The sequence below is a fragment of the Artibeus jamaicensis genome, unplaced genomic scaffold, assembly GCF_021234435.1.
Source record: "Artibeus jamaicensis isolate MK-2021 breed Jamaican fruit bat unplaced genomic scaffold, CSHL_Jam_final contig_519, whole genome shotgun sequence".
Taxonomy (NCBI): Eukaryota; Metazoa; Chordata; class Mammalia; order Chiroptera; family Phyllostomidae; genus Artibeus; species Artibeus jamaicensis.
Genome location: NW_026521871.1, coordinates 31862723 through 31883930, shown reverse-complemented (window position 1 = coordinate 31883930; position 21208 = coordinate 31862723). Strand labels below are relative to the sequence as shown.

The window sequence follows — 21208 nt, the reverse complement described above, 5'->3', positions numbered from 1 at the left end:
GTTGGGAGAAGTAGGGGCAGGGGAACAGTATGTACACTTGAGAACACACAGTAATTCAGATCTGGGCCCTTGGTGTGCTTGGGCTGATGAACTAGAGAACCTGGGTTTGGAGAAACTGGCTTCAGATATATCTTGTCACTTTCTAGCTGTGTGATCTTGGGTAAATCTGAGGACTATCATGAAAACTAAGATATATTAACTAAAATACTTCAAATTCTGAAATTTCATGGTAATGTTGTTAAGTTTGTGGTTAGCTCTCTTGAAAGGAAATTTCTTTAAATGCAATTTAAAGCCCTGGTCAGGTAGCTCATTAGTTGGAGCTGCAACACCAAAAAGTTGCAGATTTGATTATGGTCCAGGCACATACCTAGGTTGCAGGTTTAATACTAGGTTGGGGTGTGTGTGTACAGGAGTCTACTGATCAATGTCCCCCTCCCCTTCTCTTTCCTTTTTCTTCCATTTTAAAATCAACAAACATATTCTCGGGTGAGGATTTAAAAAATTAAAGGCAGTTAAGGAAAAAAATAAACATTACCATCATTGCAATCCATTAGTACGATAGTCATACCTATCTGCTTCATGGTATGACTCTTGGGAATATGACTATTAAATTAGTGGAGTTTTGCCCTGGCCTGGTGACCCGGTTGGAGCATTGTCCCATGCACCAAAAGGTTGTGGATTCGATTACTAATCCGGGCACATAACCTAGGTTGTGGATTCAGTTGCCAGTCAGGGTGCGTACGGGAAGCAACTCGTCAATGTTTCTCTCTCAAATCAGTAAAAAAAAATCCTCAGGTAAGGATAAAATAAAATTAGTGGAGTTTTGCCAATTTAAATCATCAGAAAGAACACTTAGTTTCCACTGATTGTAAAGTGGACCAAAAAATTCCTAAAATATTTTCTTTAATTATTTTAGTTAATGTTAGTAGAAGATTGCAGGTTCCACCCAGAGACTTGACTGACTACTGATTTTCAAAAATTATGTATTGTGTTCACAAAAAAGTCCATTTAGTTTTTTCTGTAAAATAAAAGACACATTTTTTATTTTCAACAACTTAAAATTTTTTAATATAAGGATTTTATTAATTGTACTATTACAGTTGTCCCATTTTTTTACCTTTACTTCCCTCCATCCCACCCCCACCAATATCCCCCACCCCCACCTTAGTTCATGTTCATGGGTCATACATATAAGATTTTTGGCTTCTCTATTTCCCACACTATTCTTAACCTCTCCCCATCTATTTTGTACCTACCATTTATGCTTCTCATTCCCTGCACCTTTCCCCCCATTTTCTCCCCTCATCCTCCCCTCACTAATAACCCTTCATGTGATCTCCATTTCTGTGATTTTATTCCTGTTCTAGTTGTTTTCTAGTTTGTTTTTGTTTTAGACTTAGTTGTTGATAGTTGTTTGTTATCATTTTATTGTTCAGAGTTTTGATCATCTTCTTTTTCTTAGATAAGTCCCTTTAACGTTTTATATAATAAGGGCTTGGTTATTATGGACTCCTTTAACTTGACCTTATCTGGGAAACATTTTATCTGCCTTTCCATTCTAAATTATAGTTTTGCTGGATAGAGTAATAATGGATGTAGGTCCTTGCCTTTCATGACTTGGGATACTTCTTTTCAGCCCCTTCTTGCCTGTAAGACTTCTTTTAAGAAATCAACTGACAGTTTTATGGGCACTCCTTTGTAGGTAACTTTCTTCTTTTCTCTTACCGAAGATTCTCTCCTTATCTTTAATCTTGAGTAATGTAATTACGATGTGTCTTGGTGTGTGCTTCCTTGATTCCAACTTTTTGAGGATTCTTTGAGCTTCCTGGACTTGCATGTCTATTTCCTTCACCAGATTGGGGAAATTCTCCTTTTTCTTTTTTTTTTTTTCAAATAAGTTTTCAGTTTCTTGCTCTTCCAGTTCTTCTCGCACCTCTAGGATTCAGCTGTTGGAACATTTAAAATTGTCCCAGAGGTTCTTGAGCATCTGCTCAGTGTTTTGAATTCTTGTTTCTTCATTCTGTTCTGATTGAATGTTTATTTTTTTCTTCTCTAAATCACTGATTTGAGTCCTGGTTTCCTTCCTGTCACTGTTGGTTTCCTGCACATTTTCCTTTATTTTACTTTTTATAGCCTTCATTTATTTCTCTATTTTGTGACTATATTCTACCATTTCTGTGGGCACCCTAATTACCAGTGTTTTGAGCTCTGCATTTGATAGGTTGGCTATCTCTTCAAAACTTGGTTCTGTTTTTGGAGTTTTCATCTGGTTTTTCATTTGAGCAATTTTTTAAAATCTCTGCATACTTTTTATGTAATAAGGGGCGGAGCCTTAGGTATTTGCCAGGGTGGGGCAGCTCATGTGCATTATGGCGCTGTATATGGGGGTTGGGCCCAAGAGGGAACACTTACTCAGCTCTTGGCTGGCTTTCAGTCACTTCCCCCACTCCCCACAAGCAAATTGGGTCCTTCTAGTGCTGATTCCCAGGTGGGTAGGTTTGTGTACATCACAGGTGGCAAACACAAGACCTGCAGGGTAAATCTGACCCTCCACCTTGTTTTATCGGGCCTGGCACCTTGTTGCTACCTGGTGGTAGCCGAGCTCCTTTCCCCTACTTAAAGAGGAGTTACATTTATACAGTCCTAAAATTACATTTGGCCCTTTGAAGGCGACTGTGAGGCTGATGTGACCCCCAGTGAAAATGAATTTAACACCCCTGGTGTACATTCTAGGACCCTGTGGGTCTCTCCAGTGAACTCTCCTGTGAGGCTGGGAGTTTCTCCTGCCACCGCAACCCCCACAAGTTTTTATAGTCCGAAGTTTTGAGGCTTTATTTCCCAGCACTGAAACCCTGGGTTGCACGGTCTGTTCGCCCTCCCCAATTATTCCTCCTGGTTTATTCGCATGCAAATAGGGTACCACCTACTCCGCCATCCACTGCCTTGTTGCAAGTCATCTCCACCTCTTCTACCAGTCTGGATGAATGTTTGTTCTTAAAGTCCTTGGTTGTCAGACTTCGATACAGTTGACTTCCATACATTTTCTGGCAGTTCTGGTTATTTTCTTACTTTAAATTTGTTGTTGTTATTTTGGTTTTACGAGGAGGCAAAGTGTATCTAACTGTCCCTCCATCTTGGCCAGGAGTCCCCTCCACCAACAACTTTATTGATAATGGATATTTTGAGTATGTTGGCTATCTCCTGTAATGCTCATTATTCTCTGTTAATTTCTCAGTTTGATTGCTCAAATACAACTGGTTTATCTGACCATGGAGCATCGTTCAGCTTTTGGGAAACATCTGTAAAATGTGACCATTTCATTAAAATAAAACTTCTGTAAACCCTGAGGGTCATTTTTTAAATGAGATTTAAAAATTTTTTTATTTCTTTTTTTTTTTTAAGAAAATCTCAAAATTAGCAAAACTGCTAGGAAACCTAATCAAGATTTATCTGTTTCACCAAAGTTCTTTTAATTATTTTTATTTCGTCCTGAGAGAAAAGAGAGCTCATACTTGTTTCATTTAGTAGAAAACATCACCACAGAGGGATATGTAAAAGGAAAAATTTTATGTAGCTTTTAGTTTATGTTTTTGAGGTGCTATGAGAGAAGTAAGCCCTACAAAAGAGGACTAGAGTAACTATTCCCTTAATCTTCTTAAGAACATGTATAGCTGACACCATTGTGGATGCATAGTAGAGGAGTTAGTTCATTGCATACAGTGAATGCCTAGGGCTGAATGCCCTCACCGAACCTGGGTTGAAAGAGACTGCTTCAGGTTGAATATCCCAAGCTCCTCCACTCTCCTTTAGTAACACACCTGCTCTTACTGGCTGGCAGCCTCAGCTTGTCTGCACAACTGATTGTGACTGTCATTCTTCAAGTATAGCATACAATCCATCTCTCTTTCAGTGTGGAGTATTCTTCTGAATAAATTGATTTCTGAGTACAAGGGCTTTTGTGTGTGTGGTTGGTTTGTTGTTGTTGTTATAAGAAGCCACATCACATTACTGGTTCTTCTGGAGGATGGACTTTTTTTAAACCTAACTTCAGGAATTATATATTAATTCTATCAAGATAACTGAATTTATTATCATGCGAGACATTAGCAGTCCATCCAAGCATTGTGTTTATTTGCAAATTTGCTTGCCCTTCTTTTTCATATACCTGGCTTAGTGACCTGGTATATCAAATCAGTGGTAAAATTGCTTAAAAGGTAAAGTGAAAGACAGCTACTGCTATAGAGACTATTTTTGATTGACCCCCCCAAGCCATGTATAAATACTCTTTAGATACAATTATTTAATCTGTTGTCATCACCCCATATTCAATAACCTTATTTAAATTGATCTCATAGGATACTTACTTAGCTAGGTTTTTCTTTTCCTTTTTGTTTTTTAAAGGCAAGGCACACTTTGACAACATTAGCTAAACCATGTATGTACCCTTGATTATTCCTACATTACTTTCTAAATGCTTATAATGTGCTGATAATATGATCCAGAATTTTACTAGTATATGAAATCAGGCACATTGGCTTGTAATTTTTAGAAATTCACTTGATTTGTTTTGTATCTCCAGTCGTCAGAGATTTTAGTTTTTTTCTGAACTTTCAAAAATCACTGCTATTGTGATCTTATACATATAATTCCAAGTAGTAAATGGTGGCTATATTAGTCAGCCTGGGCTTACGTAACAAAATACCACAGACTAGGTGGCTTAGACAACAGAAATGTATTTTCTCAGTCTGGAAGACTAGAAGTCCCAGGTCAAGATCCATTGGGGTCAGTTGCTGGTGGGGGGGCCCTCTTCCTGACTTGCAGACTGCCGCCTTTTCACTGTGTCTTCACATGGTAGAGAAAGATGGAGGCAGGAAAATCAGTCTCTCCTTTACTCCCTCCCTCTCTCCCAGCTGCCAGTTCTGTCAAGTTCCTCTCTTACAATCTCTCCAGGTACAGTCATATTGGAGTTTAGGGTTTTAACATATAAATTGTGAGGTTTCACAGTTCAGTCCTAAGCATTGGACCCAGGGTTCAGACTTTGATCTTTCTTAATTCTAGAGTCTTAGCCAGGGTGTTTACAGCCTTCCTTAGGTGCCATCTTACCTTTCCTCACCTACCATAAACTGGATTGATTCTCGCTTTTCAGTGAAAAAAATATTATATAGTTATGATTTTTTTTGTTCTTGCTTAATGGGACAAAATAGTCTTCAGACTTTTCAGCAGCTTTAATGTATGCATTAGGAATTCCAGAGTGGGAACAAATAAGGCAAGCCTGGCATCTGCAGTATGCTGTATTTACCCAGTTTATCCTGTTAGAAATTCTTCATTTTGTTTTTTAAGTTATTTTCTCATATATCTTTAACATACCTATGGATATTTCCCAGTATAGTGTTAGTTTTATTCCCCCCAGGTATTGTACAGTATACCCTTAAAGATGAGGATGGAGAATCCTGGTACTGTTTGTACGTAGTTCTTCATAATTTTGAGAATACATAGGGAATGTATCTTCCTCTGTGTGTCCTTTTCCCCATTCCTTTTTAAAATTGAAGTATCATTTACAGTGAAATGCACAGATTTTATGTGTATTTTCTTGAATTTTGGCAAATGATACCCCTGTGGCAAACGCATACACCCATGTGATCTTTTCCCCATTTGAGATAAAGATTTCTATCCCTCCGACAAGTTTCCTCATGTCCCTACCTGTTCAGAGGCAATCCATATTCTGCTTTCTCTCACCATGGAGTAGTTCTGCCTGTTCTAGAACGTTATAGAAACGGAATCATGCAGTATGTGCTCTTATGTCTTGACTTATATTCGGCATCACATTTTTGAGATTCATTCATATTACTGTGTATATTAATGGTTCATTCCTTTCATTGCTGAGCAGTATTTCATTATATGACTGTATAGCAGTTTGTTTATTCATTTTGTTACTGTTGGACATTTGCATTTCTGGTTTTTGGCTGTTATGAATAAACCTATAAACATTCTTACATGGGTCTTTTGAAATTTCTCTTGAGTAAATATGTAACTGGAGTGGAATTGTGAGATCAGAGGGTAGATCTCAATATGTATCTTTAAGCTGGCTGATTTCCTTAGCACGTTGACTGATTACTGGACATCTATCCAGTCTTCAGCCATACCTATTAAGTACTTGTGCTGTTTCTCATATTTGAAACAATTTTGATTACTTTTGATTTCAAAGGCTTAAAAAGCTACATGGGAATCACAGATAATAGTATTTTGTTTAATTTTCCTTGCTACTTTGCATATTTATACACTTCTGAACACTTAACCTACTTTTGTTTTTGCTGTATAGCAGACTGAAGTGGTGGGCAGGTGATATATCCCCTCTTTACAGCTAAGAAAATAGAATGTTAGTTTTACAAGACTTGAGATGATTCTATTCCGATTCTTGTCCATTTCATATGTATAGTTTGTCATTCATCTTCCAAAGATAGGAGTAGTACTCTAAGGAGAAAATTATTTTTTAGTTCTGATTATATTGTTTATTTTTTGTGGCGTATACCAGATTTCTTACGATCTTACCATGAGATGTGCTGTGAAGTTTTCTTTGTACGTCTAGGAGGCAAATCCCTTTGAACAGTAAACTCTTAAATTGCTGTGTCAGTACCAACTCTACTGCCAGGAAGCATCACAGCAAAGACTGTGTGTGTGTGTGTGTGTGTGTGTGTGTGTGTGTGTGTGTGTGTGTTAAAGGACATAATATGTTTTAAATATTTAATGGCAGAGCAATAAATCTCCTTAAAACTGTTGAAAGTACAAATTAATTTTATCTCACCATCTAGAAAAACAAGATACAGTGATTATTTTTGACAAATATTTGTTAATATTTCTTCTTGCATATTTTGTTATAGATTGTTTTGCATTTAATTGGAGGATAGAAAAGGGAACTTTTTTATCTTAATGCAGCTTGTATGGCTCTAAGTACTGCTTTTAGTTTAAAATACTTTGTGCTTTTTCAGCTAATTTTTTATAACAGATTTTACCAGGACTGTTGTTATTTACTCAATAAAATTTATTTCCTTCATATAAATAAAACTTCTAAAACTGTTAATTCATTTGTGTTTTGTAACTCTTTATGTATTTTAGGAAGCAGTTCAGGTACTTCTGAAGCATTCTGCAGATGTTAATGCTCGAGACAAAAATTGGCAAACCCCTTTACACGTAGCTGCTGCTAATAAAGCCGTAAAGTGTGCTGAAGCTTTGGTACCTCTTCTGAGTAATGTAAACGTGTCTGATCGAGCAGGGAGAACTGCATTACATCATGCAGCTTTCAGTGGACATGGGGAGGTAGGTGACATTCAGTTAGACCAGCGATTTTCAACCTTTTTCATCTCTTGACACAAATTAACTAATTATATACTAAAATTCTGCAGTGATCCAAAAAATTGTATTTTTTGCCCGTCTAACCCCCTCAAAAAATAGGTATAATTTTGACTTACTCACACAGCACAGCTATTGTGTTCGCTGTTGTCATTTTTCAATTTGACAATCTGAGGGAAAAGAGATCAGTTCCTCTGACTAAATAGTCAGTTATCTCATGTTTTAAAAACTCTTGTCACACACCCACTGAAAATCACTGAATTAGACAGTGATTCTCCCTGTGTCCTCCCACTCCCTCACCCCAATTATTAAAGAACTTTCCTTTTTTAGCCATTCATTAATTCATAATAAAAATAAGCAAAAATAAATATCTTGCTAATTTAGTCTAATTTTACTGTGTAAGCCCTTAAGCTTCTTTCATAATTCATATAGCTTTCTGAAATTTAGAGATTAATTTATCAGATACAAACCATGTACTACTTAGTTAACCTAGGAAAACAAAGAATAACACTGTCAACTGTAACACAATGTGAAAACTGTGTTCTGTCATTGTAAAAATAATTTAGAAAGAGCAGTTATTGTCCTCCCAGAAACACAGTAGCAAAGGAAGGTGGAGTTTAGAAGACATTTTCTTACAGTTTATTCTTTGGTGACAGACCATCAGAAAAAAACAATTTAAGAAAATAAGTATTTAATTATACAACAAGCATTATCTAATGCTAGGTGTTATCATAGCAAAGAGTAGGGTTTATGGTGTACATGGAAGACTTAGAAAAGAACGAAACACAGAATTAGAAGGACCTTTGAAGCCAGCTTGTCCAGTCCTTCATTTTTATTGTAGATGCAGAAACTAAAAGAGGTAAAGTGACATCCCGAAGATTCTCTGGCCAAGAGCTAATGGCTGAAGTGTTGTTTTCACTATTCCTCTCTGCCTTTGCAACAAAGAATTCTTGCCTCCACTGCAGTTAAGATCAGAAGGCACATTGCTTTTAGAAATCTGGAATGCTCTGTTTGTTGGGGAAACTGCAGAAAATGTGGTTATGCATAATAGAAATACTGTTTTGGACACATGATAAGGTAAACAGACGGTGCAGTGATATTTAGGACTAATCACAATATGGACACCACACTTGTGTATGAATTAAATTTAAGGCATTTCTGGAATGAGAATGTGCTTTGTATTTTAATAACACTTTGGGCTATAAAAAAAGGAATAAAACCTGTTTTTAAGTATTTCATCTTAAACTTTCCAGATTTGTACTTGGTTATTCATAAAATACCAGGGCACGAAGTAGTATCTTTAAAAGATACTGATGTCTAACTTCAGTAACATCTACAGTGAGCCCTTTTCATATTTTACCCTGGTATTTATTGAATTAAGTTAAAAGGTCTTCAGCATTTTATTGCTCCTTTATATAAACTTAGAAATTCAGTACCAGAGAGACTGAGATGAGTATTCATCACAAATGGTATTCACAAACAGTTGTACTTCTGAATTATGATTGCTGTTTATTATAATTCCAGATGGTCAAATTACTCCTGTCTAGAGGTGCCAATATTAATGCTTTTGACAAGAAAGATAGACGTGCCATCCATTGGGCAGCTTATATGGGTATGTACTTTTTAAATTTTTTGTTGTTGTTTACATTATATATTCAAGAAAAGTTGTGCATTTTAGTTCTTGCACTTGGTGTCACATCTTTTAGGCCATTGAGAAGTTACACCATATCTGAGTTTGTTGCCTAAGTGGAACCAGCCTGGTAGTGGGGAGGTTTGTCAGAGCAGGAGGTCATGGGTTCAGTTCTCCTAAGAGCTGTTTGAAATTAATTCTGTTTACCTTTAATGGGATAAACATCCTAGACACAAAGCCTGGAATACATAATATAGATTAGTGTTTGCTACAAGCCTGTTCTCCTACCCATCCTTGTTTTTGTGGGAATATTACGGTAACAGGTATGAAAATACATTAAGAAGCCTATTATTTTGGGCTATATACTGGATTAAATAGGCACAAACAGTAATTTCACAGAAAGAGACTGAGGCTTACAGTATAAGCTTTTATGCTGTAACATGATATATGTGCTTTGGGGAAAATCTCAGGATCTGCAAAATTGCACTCTAAAATGAACTGAGCTCATGGGAAAATAGTCATGGGCAGACCACCCAAAACCTGTGCAGCTTTTGGTCCTTGAGGTAACTTGGACAGCCAGGGAGGAAGCAGATCACCTTACCTCAGGGTATTTTAAAATGCACAAAAAGAGTAGAGTAGAAATACTGTCTTATAGGTGAAAGAAGACCTCTAAGCATGGGGGGAAGTACAGTCTGCCACAAAACCTTGCAAGTCCTGCAAAACTAGGGTTGTACCTCTGGGAGGAAGCCATAGGTACAGGCTTTTGTTTTTCAAGTTTCTTAAAATAGAACCGAGAGCATTCCTCTGCTTGCAGCCATGCAGTTCAGGGCTTTTTCTCTTCCCTGAAAATTGTGTCTCTCATTCTGCTTCTGCTATTCTGACTCCTCTAGCTTCAGAAAAATCATGTATGGACTTACATACCATCTGTATATCACTGGTATTCCCTGATGTACCACTCAGATAACCTGATTACAGGCATAGCTAATCCTCATTACTCCCTGCTCTAGGCTTGGTCTTTTTCGATATCTCATTTAAAAGTAAAAGATTAAAGGAAGAGCCTGTGAAAAATTATTAACTTTAAAAACTAAAGTAGAATATTATAAGAAAACAAATTAACTTAAACTAGTTGTTATTAAGCTCAAGGTCTAGAAAAATCCTCTGCCTATATTAGAAATAACCAAAAGCAGTAGCTCCATTTTTAATTACAAACCTGACCATTAGTGTGGGTGTAAAGGGAGATAAAAAATGAAGGCTAATATTGTTGGCATTTGGTCCCTATTTTGAAAACCAAAAGCCAAAAATCATGGTCTCTTGGTATTTTTCTCATACCAAAGATTTGTGCCTCTAGTTATGTAATGGATGATTTTGTTCTGTTGATTGAAGGTGTACATCCAGAAGGAGGTCTCCCATGGCATCCTAAGGTTCCTTCCTCATGGCCTGTGGATCTCCCTCTAAAGTGGAACTCCCAGAATAGCTTGGGGTGTGTCTCTCATGTGCCTTCAGAAGGCTTTGTCTTCCTTAATCCACTAAGTGTCACTTTTCAGGCCACGTGTGGATTGAAAAATAGTCTGTTTCTTGGACCTCACTGTTCATTTAATTTTTGAGCATAAACATTAAGAAATTCATAATTCTCATTTCCCTGTCTCTTCCTTCTTTCAAGCATGGAAAGAGAGGACTATTAAAGCCTGGCTTCTAAAACTATTCAGCTGTTCTAAGCATTCAGTACTAAAGAGAGCTAAACACATAAGAAAGTAGGAAGCTCTCGACTTGCCTAATAGACGAGCCTTAAGTCCAGGCCATTGTCACCTGTAGGTTACATTCAGAGAATTTGTCAATATCAGCATAAGAGACATTAGGATTATATGTAGTGATCTTATAGTGTACTTTTCATGGGCTTCCTTATTTGCCCTGGGGGCCGTCTTACCCTCTAGTCAACACTTCCCTTTTACTTTTGTGTTGTTAGGCTCTGCTCTCATCTTGATGCTGTTCCTGATTTCTCTCAGTGTTCCCCAGTCCCACCTCTGTCCTCAAAACAAATTGATCATTTCCTACTCCATACCCCAGTTTTGCTCCTACCATGAATCTTCATTTAAAGGCCCTTCTACACATTTCATCTTTTCTATTGCTTTCATTACTTTTAGCAATACCCAACCAAGTTCTATCTCAGGTCACCAAGATGACTTTTACATAGAAGGTACTGAATAAGTATCAATTACATTTTAGCAACTCATTACATTATTTCTTCTCGAAGAAATGCATAATTTGAGTGGATTTGAAATGGCATTTTTTTCCTCCCTCCTTTCCTTTCCATAAAGACTTACAAATTGTAAACATAGCTAATTTTACTTACACATTCATGAACAAAAGAAAACTGTAGGAAATTTTCAAAATTCCTGAAGTATAGTTAATTACATTTACCAAATTCACATTGCAGAGATACAACTTTTTAAACTTAGTGTTTATTTATTTTTAGAGAGGGGAAGGGAAGGAGAAAGAGGGAGAGAAACATTGATGTGTGAGAAATACATTAATTGGTTGCCTCTCACATGGCCACAAATGGGGACCTGGCCTGAAACCCAGGCATGTGCCCTGACAGGGAATTGAACAGGCGGCTTTTCAGTTTGCAGGCCAGCATGCTCAATTCACTTAACTACACCAGCCAGGTAGCAAAGATATAATTTTTTTTAAGATGTTGTTTTAAAAAAAGCCCTGGCTGATGTGGCTTAGTGGATTGAAGCACCAGTCTATGAACCAAAGCGTCCAATTGGGGATTGAATTGGTTCAGTTCCCAATTAGGACACATACCTGGGTTGTGGGCCAGTTCCTCAGTAAGGGGCATGTGAGAGGCAAGCACACATTGATGTTACTCTCCCTCTCTCCTTCCCTTCCTCTATCTCAAAAAATAAATAAAATATTTTTTGAAAAATAAATAAATAAAAGGATGTTGTTTTTGACTACACAGTTGTGTATATCATGCATGTCAAATGGATGCCATCTTCTAAAAATACATCTAGCCCTGGCTGGTGTGGCTCAGTGGATTGAGTGGCAGCCTGCAAACCAAAAGTTCACTGGTTCAATTTCCAGTCAAGGCATTTGCCTGGGTTGCTGGCCAGCTCCCCAGTAGGGGGCATGCGAGAGGCAACCATACATTGATATTTCCCTCTCTTTCTCCTTCCCTTCCCCTCTCACTGAAAATAAATAAATAAAATCATTAAAAGTAAGTAAAATAAAAATACATCTAGATGAATTAAATGAATTAGTCTAGTTCCATTGGTAGCATTCTATAAAATGACAAGAAAGACACATACCTGAAGGCACAGGGTTCACCTAGCTAGGACAATATCATCGATTTAACTCTAGAACTTTCTTTTTTCCTTTAAAATAAGTCATTTCCCTACTGGCTATAGAAAGGACTCTTATTAATGGTTTCAGAGGTCCACTAAAGGAATTCAACCATATTTCTGAAATAGGCTTAAATAAACATTGGGTTGGCCCAAAAGTTCATTTAGATTTTTCTGTACAGTGGCTATAGTAGTGCTTAGTTGTCTTTAACTTCATTTGAAACAATTTTATTAGATTGTGTTGTGACAGCTGTCATATCAGTATGTATTTTTTAATATTTTTTTAAATTTTCTTGATTATTCCATTACATTTGTTCTATTTCCCCCTTCATTCCTCTCCACCCTGTACACCCCTCCCCCACCATTCCCCCCCTTTAGTTCGTGAACACGTGTCTCACGTTCTTTAGATTCTGCATTTCCCCTACTATTCTTAACCTCCACCCTATTTTCTATCTACTGTCTGTGCTACTTATTTTCTGAACCTTCTCTCCCTTTCTCCTTCTCCCACTTCGCTGTTGCTAACCCTCCACGTGATCTCCATTTATGGTTTACTCCTGATCTAGCTGTCCTCTTAATTTGCTTTTGTTTTAGGTGTGGTTGTTAATAACTATGAGTTTGCTGTTCTTTCACTGTTCATCTTTTTTAAATTCTTTTTCTTAGGTAAGTCCCTTAAACATTTCATATAATAAGGGCTTGGTGATGATGAACTCCTTGAATTTGATCTTATCTGAGAAGCACTTTAACTGTCCTTCCATTTTAAATGACAGCTTTGCTGGATAGAGCAATCTTGGATGTAGGTCTTTGGTTTTCATGACTTGGAATACTTCTTTCCAGCCCCTTCTTGCCTGTAAGGTCTCTTGAGAAATCAGCTGACAGTCTGATGGGAATTCCTTTGTAGGTGACTGTCCCCTTATGTCTTGCTGCTTCTAGGATTCTCTCCTTCATTTTAATCTTGGCTAATGTAATGATGATGTGCCTTGGTGTGTTCCCTGTTGGGTCCACCTTCTTTGAGACTCTCTGAGCTTCCTGGATTTCCTGGAAGTCTATTTCCTTTGCCAGAATGGGGAAGTTCTCTTTTATTATTTGTTTGAATCAGTTTTCCCCTTGTTGCTCTTCCTCTTCCCCTTCTGGTTCCCCTATAATTCGAATGTTGGAACGTTTAAAGATGTTCTGGAGGTTCCTAAGCCTCTCCTCATTTTTTTGAATTCTTGTTTCTTTATCCTTTTCTGTTTGGTCATTTTTTCCTTCTTTCTGGTCTACTCCCTTGATTTGAGTCCCAGTTTCCTTTCCATTACTCTTGGTTTCCTGTGCATTTCAATTAGTTTAGCCTTCATATATTCCTCTAATTTGTGACTAAAATCAACCAGTTCTGTGAGCATCCTGATCACCAGTGTTTTGAACTGTGCATCTGAAAGTTTGGCTATTTCTTCATTGCTTAGATTTATCGGCTCTGGGGCTCTGAGTTGTTCTTGCGCCATGTTTTGATCTGTTTGTGCCTGTTACGTATGAGGAGAGGCGAGGCGCCGTGGGTGTTCACCAGGGCGGGGCCACCCAGGTCGTAGGTTTGTGACACTGTATGTGGGGGTGGGGTCAGAGAGGGAGCAATGGCGGTCCTCTCCGGTTGCCCAGTCCATCCCACCACTTCACTGCTTGCGCCCGCCACCCTGCACCCTGCGCTGGGGCCTGCGCAGTCTGTCTCAATGCACGTCTCTTCACTGGTTTATCTGCGAGCAAATGTGCGACCTCAGACGGCCAGCCGGACCCGAGCCTTCCCATAGCTAGCCTGTACCTGGGATCCTCGCCCTCGGCTGCTTGCGCACCGCCAGGGTTGGGGGATTGTTTTTGCCTGACCACTCAGCTGCTGGCTTCACCTTTCTCACTGGTTTAGCTGAGCATTTTGCTGTCTTTGGACTCCGTATTGTTTGATTTTCTGTGGTTTGGTTGCATTTATTGTTGTTAAAACTTTGTTGTTTTTAGATTTGGTTGTGCGAGGAAGCAAAGTGTTTCCATCTACGCCTCCAACTTGGCGGAAGTCCTCAGTATGCATTTTTAAAAAACAACAATACTGATGAATTTTCGTGCAGCCATTTTAATATTGAAGGTGGAAAAAAATAAGCAATATTTTCGGTGTATTTTGCTTTGTTAATGTAGGGAAGGTAAAAATGCAACTAAAATGCCAAAAAAGAAAAAAGATTCATGAAGTGTTTTGAGGAAGTTCTGTGACTGACAAAATGTGTCAAAAGTGGTTTGAAAAGTTTCCTGGTACTATTGACATTTTGACCACATAATTCTTTGTTGTGGGTCTGTCTTATGAATGGAAGATGTTCGGCAGCACCCCTGGCTTCTACCCACTAGAAGTCAATAGCAGGAGATAGCTGACATACTCAAATTATGAAATCAATAAAGTTATTCTGAAAATTGAAAAAATGTGTCATTTTACAGAAAAAACGAAATGGATTTTTTAGCCAACCTAACATTTGTCAATTTTAACATTGTAAATTTGTGCATAAACCCCTTTTAAAATAGGGCTTAGTGAGTGTTAGGACAGTTCATACTTCCAGTAACCTGCCAGTTCGTATGCACCACTAATATGATCTGTGTCATTTACTTAGAATGATGTGTTGATATCGAACAGTTTTTCCAGTATGCTGTATACTGGGCCTTCTAGTCTTGCACATAAAAAGGACTTAGTTTCTTTTTGGCATATTGAGTAAAATGCATTTGCCCAGTTTTAAAAACTGTGCTGTGTTTGTGCCTCCTGGGTGTTATAAATCCTGGTTTTCGCCGCATCACAACAAACCCAAGCAGCTGTCTTTCTAGAGCCATGGATCAGAAAGTAATGCGTAGTGAGGAATCTTTTTCTTCAGTTAGTACTTTTATATGATAGTCATTTAATTTGGCACCTGTTGGTTTGATAGGTGTTCTTTTTTTTTCCTTTTTTTTTTTTTAAGATTTTATTTACTTATCTTTAGAGGGGAAGGGAAGGAGAGAGGGAGAGAAATATCAGTGTATTTGCCTCTCATGCATCCCCTGCTGGGAACTGGCCTGCAACCCAGGCATGTGCCCTGACTGGGAATCAAACCGTGGTTGTTTGGTTTGCAGGCCCGCACTTAATCCACTGAGTTACACCAGCCAGGTTTTTTCTAAAAATACAAATAATTTCTTTTGCATATTGAGATGGGAAAATAGGTGAAAATAATCACTTTAATTGATAGTTTATATATAAACAACTAAATCTACTTTACTCTTTGTGCAACTTGTAATGTCCTGGCCTAATTTTGTTAAGTGAGGAGGCCTGTGTTTGAAAGCTTTATTTTTATAGTTATTAACTTAATTTTCTTCCCTGTGAAGGGATATAAAACACAAGATCATGAGCAATTTATTTAATGTAACAAACAATGAGTGCCTGTTTTGTATATAAATACTGTTCTCGACCCCATGGAATATAGCAAGAAGTATAACATAAGAGCATGTGATATTTGCCTTTGAAGATACATATTTGGGGAGCTAATACATAAAAGCAGTTAAAGAGTTAGTTAAATAATGTCTCAAGTTTAAGGAACATCACAGGATATCATATGCTTATTAGATAGTATTTATAGATACATGGTGCTTTTGGATTATAAGACTTCTTATAAGAGATGGTTGGTCAGGGAAGATGGGAACTGATATGGGCCTTCAAGAATTAGTGGTAGTAATAACTGAAAAGAGACATACAAGCAGAACATCCCACACAGCGAAGGAATCCTGTGAACAAAGGTACAGAGGTGGGGAAAATAAAGGAAGGAGAAGAAGCCACTGTATAAGCTAATGTGATAAAATTTGAAAAGTTACAAAGGAGAATAGTGATTCTCCCACCTTCCAGATACATGTTCCCCTGCCCGGCCTCCATGTGTGGTTGGGTGGGGCTGAAACTAGTTCTGACTAATTAATTAAAAGCAACATCACCTCTGAGACTGCAGTCTATTGGCACCTTCTGGCATGGTGACCATCCACATTCAGGATGTCATTTGAATAAACCTGGGCCCTTGGACAACTGAATGGAGTCCTCTTGCCGAGCTGTTACAATGTTAATGAGAAATAAAATGCTAATTATTTACTATAAACACTCATAAAGCACACTAAAATCTGTTTTTCTCACTGAGATGTAGGAGTTGATCATTAACCCACAGTACATATGATCTAGCCTATCCTGGTTGATATGAGTGTTTAACAAACTAAGTTGGATAGGGAAATTTGGTAGAAATGCTGGAGGAAAAGAGATTTTTAGATACCTGTTTAAAAGACCTAATGTTCTTGCTCTAACTGGTGTGTGCCTCGGTGGATGGAGCACCAGCCTGGGAACCTAAGGATTGCTGGTTTGATTCCCGATGAGGACACATACCTGCATTAGGGGCCAGGTCCCCGGTTGAGGACGTGTGAGAGGCAGCCTGTTGATGTTTTTCTCTCTCTCCCTTCCTTCCACTTTCTCTAAAAATAAATAAATAGGTTGTTGTTGTTGTTGTTGTTTAAAGCTTAACATTGTTAAGATACAACCGAAAGTCACTCCCAGATTTCCAAATATAAGATTCCACTAACAGCAGAGAAACATAAACTGATGTCTTTCAATTAGACATAGAAAGCTAACTTCAGAACTTGAAAAGGCATTAAAATAACAAGGTCTAGGCAAAAGGAGGATTCTAGATTGCAGGTTTATCAATAGATAAAATAATTAAATATATTTTTGCCATTATTACCTCTCTCAAAATTATCCTGAATTCCCTGGCTGGTGTAGCTCAGTGGATTGAGCGCGGGCCTGCGAACCACACAATCGCGGTTCAATTCCCAGTCAGGGCACATGCCTGGGTTACAGGCCAGTTCCCAGCAGGGGACCCACAAGAGGCAACCATACGTTGATATTTCTCTCCCTCCCTTCCTCTCTAAAGATAAATAAATAAAATCTTTTAAAAAATTATCCCGAATTCTTATTCTTCCATCCTCTCTGAATATAATGCAATTTATTGGTAACCTGTCATGCATTATCCTTTAATTAATTTGCATTTTTACCTTTCTCTATTAAAGATATTTAGGATTATATATGATATTTTTCATATGCTTATCTGTTTCTTCCTTCATAAATATATTTTCAGGTCACATTGAAGTAGTGAAGTTACTTGTGGCACACGGAGCTGAAGTGACATGCAAGGATAAGAAGTCTTATACACCTCTTCACGCTGCATCCTCCAGTGGAATGATCAGTGTAGTCAAGTACCTTCTAGATCTGGGAGTTGATGTATGTATATAGACTGAGCAGTCAGTATAAAAGAATGGAGCACTTTATGTTGGCGATTTCATTGTTGGTGGAAGTTATTTCAGATTTAAAAGATAATTTCATATAATCTTTTTGTCTTTTAACCAGATATTTATAGTCTTTTTACATAATATAATGCACCGATGCCTGATTAAGACATGTAGTTACTCAAAGTATATTAAGAGGTAAAATGTATTTCAAAGGTGAATGATTGAGTGACAGAAACTTTATTTCTCCATCATATTCCAGGCCCTGTAGCTCCATTTCATCTGTGGAAACCAGCATATCAGACACACTTGGATTATTTTTCTTAGGTGGCTAGGTTATGGTTAGTCTTACTTGCCCAATTAGTCTAATATTCTCCTAAATGACCGTAGCGTTACAGGATATTGGCAAAAGCTGGCAGGAAAACTAGAGGTACTTGCCCATCAATTGTAAGTATTTGGTTAAGTTAGGAAGGGTTGCTGCTTTATCTGAATATATGTGATTCCTGAATTGAGATAGCTAAGTTATATCTGTAGGTTTCACAGCAACCCAGTCTTTAAGCAAATGTACTTTTCACCCAAGAGTGCCTTTACTCTTATATTAAGTACAGTCCTGACAAACTCATCTCGTTCTTCAAAACACAAATTAAAAGCAGCAAATTAGGAGAAAGGGTAAGACTCTGCTGGAGGAAAGCAGTGTAGATCAGACAAACAAGAAGGAGTGGATGGTAGTTTGGCTGGACGAAGAATGCATGGCAGGACTGTAGAGCTGAATAGTCTCTTAATTTAAGGACTATATGAATCCCTTTGCCTAAAGTAAGCAGGTAATTACTGAAAGTGTGGGGATCTTGAGAAGTTGCAAAAATCTAAGTGCACTGTTAGGCATCTTTTAGAATGCAAATAGATGAAAGTTTTATTTCATCTGAACAGTTCTTACAGCTCTGTATCTACAGTAACATAATACTTTAAAAGACCCCTGATCTAGATAGCTGAGGCCATCTTGATTCTGATTACTGTTTTAAATTCCTTTCTGGTACAGTTTTTAAAATTTATTTTATTGCAATAAAATAACATTTGTACACACTTTGAAATAAGTGGTCAGACTTAGAGCCACTTAGTGACGTGTGGTCTCCAATTGCATGACTTATTAGTTTCCTAGGTCTGCCATCATGAATTACCACAAAATGAGTGACTTTAAGCAAATTTAATCTCAAAGATCAAAGTTCTAGAGGCTCTGAGGGAGACTCTGTTCTTGTGGTGATGAAATCTAGGTACTTTGACTAAAGTTACATGTTACTTTTTCACTTCCTCCAATTTCTGTCACCTGCTATCTGAGAAAAGAAAATAGTAAATAAAATGGTAAGTTGGGGCCAACTATGAGGTTTGAGGGCACAGTCTCCATACAAGACTACCTTTACTTCTAACCAAAAGTTTGAGGGGTTTCCAAAAACCACTTTCAGGTTCCATAATTCAGTAGAATCACTCAACAAGCTTACTAAAAGCTGTTATACATATAGTTATGGTTCATTACACAGCTAAGATACAAATTAAGATCAGCTGAAAGAAGAGACACATAGGGCAGAGTCTAGGAGTATTCTACATGCAAAGCTTCCATTGGCCTCTCCCTATGGAGACAGGAGTCCTTACTCTGCCAGCATCAGTGTGTGACAATGTACCAACCAGGAAGACTCACTGGAGCTTCGTTTCCAGTATTTTTATTGGTGCCCCATTGCACAGGATTGATTTCAGTTTCTGTGTCCAGTGATACCAAGGGAACCCAAGCCCGCACTCTAAATCACATGATTGGTTTATATGGTGTGGACATCCCTACCCTAAGACTTACCAGCTGTAGCCAATCCTACTCTAAGATCCAGTATAGCCAGCTCCCTCCCTAAAAAATTACACTCCTATTAGGTATGCTGTATGTTAATACCTCCCAGAAGACAAGGTCAAAGTCCAGACATTTCTTTGGACAAAAATAAAATTCTTTGCTACACAAAAGTCAGGTAGACTTTTGCCCATTTTATATATTAGAAAAAAGAAAAAACTTGAGTTACATAAATTATTTTTCAGTATTAAGCATATTTTTTGAGCCCATTCATTTTAGTAAAATGTCAACAAGACTGGAAAATACCTAAAGCCCAAGTTTGTTGCAAAAAATGTATTAGAGAGAAAAAACACCACTCATTTTTTAAATTCCTAATCTCCACCACATTATCAACTTTAATCTTTTGTCATTACAAGCAAAAAAGCTAAGAATGTGTGTGTTTTTCAGTATAGCTCAGATTTTCAGTTTGTTCATTTTTTCATGATTCTTTCAAGTTAATTCTCTAAATGTGCCTAGAAAGCTTTTAGAAATACATTATTTTAGTTTATATTTTTCTGAAATATCTCTCTTGGAATTACTCAATTTTGTCATGAAGTGGACATTGTACATGTGAATTATATTGTCTGAAAGTACAAAATCCACTTGATACCAAAATGCAGTTGTTAACGTTCATTATTTTTAAGTAACTTTAGAACTGTAAGCCTGTGTGCTTATTCCTGTTTCTCACTTTTAATAATTCAGTTGCAATCACAGTGTTGCTAAAATAACTCAGAAAACTGATGATTAGCAAGACTACTTTAACACTGATATTTTTTTCTCCCAATAGATGAATGAACCAAATGCCTATGGAAATACACCTCTTCATGTAGCCTGCTATAATGGACAAGATGTTGTAGTAAATGAACTTATAGACAGTGGTGCTAATGTAAATCAGAAGAATGAAAAAGGATTTACTCCTTTGCACTTTGCTGCTGCATCAACACATGGAGCACTGTGTTTAGAGCTTCTAGTAGGCAATGGGGCCGATGTCAACGTGAAGGTATGAAACAAAATAAGAAGCCATATTTTAGTAATTAGGCTTTCACTATTTAAAACATTGTCAGTAACAGCCCTGACGGACGTGGCTCAGTTAGTTGGACATTGTTCCTCAAAGCCAAAGGTTGCCGGTTCAATTCTGGTCAGGACACATACCTGGGTGGCGGGCCTGGTCCCTGCTTGAGGTGTGTGCGAGAGGCAGCGAATTGACATTTCTCTCTCACATCGATGTTTCTCTCCTCCCCTTCCCCTCTCTCTAAAAATAAATGAATAAAATCTAAAAAATTGGTTTAAATATATCGATAACAAATATTATTTGGCAACAAAAAGTAACAGATTACTAACACAAGACCATACGTGAATTTTTAAATATTATGCTGAATGAAGCCTTTCACAAGAATATATACACTATTTCGATTGCTAAGGTCTAGAACAGACAGAATTCCATTTATATGGGGTTCCAGATCTGTAGTTGGAAAAAAAACAGAACAGCTGTTGCCCGTGAGAGGAAGGGTTGATGTAAAGGGGCATAGGAAAGCATTATGTGGTAATGGATAATGGTATGTATTTTGACAGGTTAATGTTACATAAACATTTGTCAAAATTCGTGAAGTGGTACATTTTAAGGTATGTATGCTTCACGGCATGTAAATTTTCCCTTAGAAGGTAGCAAACCAAATAAATGGTGAGTCATAGTTAATGTACATATACCAAAGTGCTTAGAGGTAATGTGTACTGGTATCTGCGTCTTAC

The 21208-nt window shown here is 37.6% G+C and overlaps 1 protein-coding gene across 8 annotated transcripts in view; it reads left to right on the top strand.

Moving 5' to 3' along the window:
* Window positions 1–21208, top strand: part of ANKRD28 (ankyrin repeat domain 28) — a 201318-nt gene that overhangs the window by 135692 nt on the left and 44418 nt on the right. For all 8 annotated transcript variants that reach the window (XM_037143954.2, XM_037143950.2, XM_037143952.2 and 5 more), the window contains 4 exons: window positions 7114–7314; window positions 8872–8959; window positions 17448–17590; window positions 20247–20459. In XM_037143954.2, the coding sequence (XP_036999849.2) occupies window positions 7114–7314; window positions 8872–8959; window positions 17448–17590; window positions 20247–20459 (645 nt within the window). The remainder of the gene's footprint in view (window positions 1–7113; window positions 7315–8871; window positions 8960–17447; window positions 17591–20246; window positions 20460–21208) is intronic.